General features: G+C 49.4%; 1 protein-coding gene across 2 annotated transcripts in view; it reads right to left on the reverse strand.

Annotated features, from left to right (window-relative positions):
• The window catches only part of SUSD6 (sushi domain containing 6), a 163,120-nt gene that overhangs the window by 2,775 nt on the left and 155,963 nt on the right, over positions 1-4,382 (reverse strand). For both annotated transcript variants that reach the window (XM_019519154.1, XM_019519155.1), the window contains exons 4-5: positions 3,359-3,497; positions 1,237-1,673 (exon numbers count right to left, since the gene is read on the reverse strand). In XM_019519154.1, coding sequence (XP_019374699.1) covers positions 1,237-1,673; positions 3,359-3,497 — 576 coding nt within the window. The remainder of the gene's footprint in view (positions 1-1,236; positions 1,674-3,358; positions 3,498-4,382) is intronic.

Here is a 4,382-nt window from a genome sequence, read left to right on the forward strand (position 1 = left end):
GAGCGCCGCAAGGAGTGACCAGGAACAATGGTCACAAGCTGGCAGAGGGAAGGTTTAAGTTGGACATCAGGAGGCGCTACTTCACGGTCAGGGCGGCTAGGGTCTGGAACCAGCTTTCATGTGAGGTGGTGCAGGCTCCCACCCTGGGGGTTTTTAAGAGGAGGTTGGATGACCACCTTGCTGGGGTCATTTGACCCCAGTGCTCTTCCTGCCATGGCAGGGGGTCGGACTAGATGATCTGCTCAGGTCCCTTCCGACCCTAGAAACTATGAAACTATATTACTCAAGATCGTGCAGCTGACAAGGGGAAAAGGCATTGGCAATGTGTAGTGGGTGCACGTGCACCCCCCTGACAGAAGCGCTGCTGAGGCTGCTGGCAGTGCCTGTGCGCGGTCGCCACTTGCCACCCCTGCCCTCGCCACCGACACCAACAGCGGCATCTGTGGGCAGTCCCCGATCGCCACTGCCATTGCAGCCAGTGGCATCTGTGGGTGGTTGCCAACCGCCAGTTGGCACTTGCCCTCCCCCTCCCCCCGACACCACTGTGGCCATCTGCAGGAACTCCCCACTCACGGCTGCCTGCGGGCAGTCACCATGCCCACCCCAGCCTCTGGGGGCACACATCATTCACGGGAAAAGGAAAGGCCGTATTTTCTGCTATCTACAAGTCAGTTACACTCCTTGCCCTACTTTCTTCCTGACTTAGCAGGACCACCCTCTTCAGAAGCCAACCACTGCTTGGTCTCCATATAGGCTCTGTCCTTGTAAGGCCTTTCCCTTCACAGAGTCCAGAGACCTCAGCAGGGTGGCTTCTGTTTACAGGGACTTCTACTGGGCTGAGGTGCAAGACAATCAAAGGTCACTCCTCTGAAGACTTCCACCAGGTCTTGGGCTGTGGTCTATAAGTGCTTTGTGCACTGAGCTAGCCAGCACCTTAATAAAACTGCCTTGAGTAACAGTGCCTAAAATGGAGGCACTCCAGAAAATGGCCTTGATGCTGGCCAGCATTGGATACTGTGGAAGAAAATGAAACTGTCAGTGCATCCACACTATGCAATGCTGCAACAGACAGACAAGGAGACTCCTTTTAAACAACTCAGCTGATGACCAGTTTGGGTCCTGAAGTGTAACAAAAGCACGTGGCCCTTGTAATTTTTATCCTAGCTAGCTGCCCTGCTAAGGCTAGTCCTGCTCACATAAGCCTCCCATTCAACACTCCTATGTCAGATCACGTACCATCTGTATATTCCTCAGAGGAAGTAAGTGATAAAAGGCTTTGTATGTCACTGTTTTCTGAGTCTTGAGCCTCTTGGTGCACAGGCCTGCTGCTAGCCACACCAGCTACCCAGGAAGAGGTGGTGGCCTGGTGCACAAGAACAGTCTCAGAGCGCTGAGAGCCACTGGCTTCATACAGTCCAGAGCGTCCTGGGGCCTCATCCTCCCCAGTGAAGCCATTACGAGCTCCCTGGTCCTGCAGCTGGTGATGCTGCTGTTGCATCTCTCTTGCTCCACTCTGCCCAGCTCCCTCTGACAGCACGATCTGCACCCGTGAATCCGAGGGTGGAATGCAGTTCCCTGCGCTGCCATAGACTGCTTCTTCATACGACGGCAAAGCCACTTGGACACCATCCACCATGATAGAAACCTGGTCCCCAGACACACCTTGGTCACGTCTTTAAAGAGAAAAAAATAAAGGTAAGAGTGAATATGGAGACCGACAGCCCACTGGGTCTGCAAGAAACCTCAGCAAGCCAGTGAGCCACAAAGTCAATGCCCCCAATCCCCATCATTCAGGATGTATGTATGTCAAATTTTACCACAATCTCCTTAAATGCAGTCATTTCCTTGCAGCTCTCCTGTGCCCTGCCATGCAAATGACCACAGCTCAGATTTTCTTTCCTTATGATGACTGTGGCAGCTGGAGAAAGAGCCTGGATATCTGCCCTCAGGTGAGGCACCTCTAATTGGTAACCACATCTGCAGCTGCACAGGGAGCAGCAGTAATTAGTTCAGGAGATAACTCTGTGCCCACCTGGAGGAAGAGTGGCACAGCATAGTGTAGACCTCTGGTGGCAACAGCAGCTAAAGCATGGGACCATCAGCACTTCCATACGCAAGAGAGAAGGGAAACATGTATTTTGTGATTTCCCCTCAGCAGGGATAAGCTGGAGAAGTGAACATTCACCAGAAGCTCTTGAACAGCCATGTTCCTCTCCCTGTCCAATTTTATTCATTGGATGGTACCAGCACAAGCTGCAATGATAGTAGTGATTGAGGGATCTCGCCAGCAAACTGGGCCGGGAAGAGGCAACGAACTGCAAAGCACAACAGATGTACACACCCTGGGCTCTTTGGTAATATATCCAAGGCTGAGAAAGGAAAAGGTTGAAGGACAGGATGGTCAGGAATAGGAATAGCTTGTTTTGTTTAAAATACAGGAGAGCAGAAGAGCAGATATCTCATGGGATAGCTCAGCAGACAAGCCATGGCATTATCATGCCTGTTGCACCACAGGGTTAGGGAGACTTTCAGGAGGAGCAGGGCTGCACAAGCTCCAGGCAAGCTGCCTCACAAAACCTAAGCACTGCACTCCTAAGACCATGAGTCACCCACTCATTCTGCAGCTGCCAAGCTTTTTCCACCCACAATACCGCCTTTGCTTCATCACTGTGCTGGACAGCAGAAACCAACAGGTGTAAGGGGAAAAAAATCATCACAGCTCCAGTACTTTGGAAGTTTGTTAAGCCTTAGGTTTCAAACATAACAGAGAACTCCTCTTCTCTAGAGAAAATATGGCACAATGCAGTTAATTGAGAGTTCTGGTCCAGCTTCTAGTAGACCACACTCATTTGACAAAACCCACCATCTCTACCTTAGTGCTAACTGTTACCTTTGCTGTCAATCTGCAATAGAGAGACCAAAGACCACAGGGACTGGAAACTAAGCCATGTCCAACTGGGCTTTTGGCTGAGACACTCTTGTGGAAGAAAAGCTGATACTAACACGGCCAAAGCTGGATCTGTTCGCAGATGAAAAGAACGCGGTCTCCCTCTGGATCAATCTGATGGCAACTTTTGCTAACATTAGGTTTAATCAGGGAAGACAAGTTATAGCACTAAAAAACAGCCCCTGAACAGCAGGATGTGCAGCCATTTTATGGAAGTCAGCAACTCAGCTAAGCAGTGATGGAGAAAAGCAGAAATGGGTGAAAGAAGTGAAAAACCCCAGAGCTGAAAAAGAAGAACAAGGAGCTAAGTAAAGGTACAAATCCAGTACCTTCCTGGACTGCTCCTGGAAGTAAATAGGCCTCCATGGCAATCACTCACCAAAGGTGAAAGCAGCCCCCAACTTAGCTCACCTGCTGTGATGGAAGGACTTCAGCTTTGGCTGCAGCAAAACAAACAACACCACGAGGAGCAGGATCAGAGCTACTGAACTTGCTGTGGAGGCCACGATGGACAAGGTGGGCACCCCAATCGTTGGGGGAGAATCTTTGCCTACAAAATCCGAAAGAAACAGAAATTAAATCATTCATGTCCCAAAAAAGCAACTGTACAAACAAAGTGCATGCTAGGCTCCTCTGAAAAGACTTGGGGCAGCTCAGGGAAAAGACAAACAAAAGTGAATAGAGGCTGAAGGGGTTGATTTAAGAGATCGACGCATAGCTTGAATAAGGGACAACTAACCAAGAAACCCAGTATTACCAGAGAGAGAAGAATTGTTCAGCTTCATAAAAGGGAATTTAGGCTGAACAACAGGAAGACTTCCCGATAACGGGATTTCTTAGCCCATGGAATGGGCTCCCATGGAAGAGACGGAAATCTCCTTTCTTGGCATATTTATAATGTAAACATGTTGCTAGTAACCAGACAGTAAGAACCATCCTATGAACTAGAGAGCAGGACTGAGATGCCCCACCCAGTCCTTCCCGTCTCTGCTTTGTGCATCTGCCTGGGCACTGCTGCTATTCCCTACACTGTGTATGTGACAAACAGCAATTTCTGTACAAACCTTCTCCCCAGTGATCTTTAGTTCATATACAGGGCATCCTCACGTAACTCACTCCAGTATAGCACAACTTCCAGTTTGCTAGAATTCAATGTATTCCTTAGGGCCACAACCAAGAGTCTCAAAACACAGCCAGGTGGCCTGAAAACCTATCCTTGCATTCACTTCATCATGCTCTAGTGTTGGCCTGCTGGGTGGCTACTTTTGTCCTCAAATAGCTAAAATGTTTCAGTGGCAGGTAGAAGCTTCAGAGAAGCACACCATACTACATTCTGCTTTTGTACCCTGAAGGGAGATTGAACTGGGCTTTGTGTTTCGGGAGATTTTTTTTCTGGAGGAGTGGAGGGGTGAAAAACTTACCAGGAGGGGTAAGC

The sequence above is a fragment of the Gavialis gangeticus genome, unplaced genomic scaffold (assembly GCF_001723915.1).
Source record: "Gavialis gangeticus isolate Ggan-Ray unplaced genomic scaffold, GavGan_comp1, whole genome shotgun sequence".
Classification (NCBI taxonomy): domain Eukaryota; kingdom Metazoa; phylum Chordata; order Crocodylia; family Gavialidae; genus Gavialis; species Gavialis gangeticus.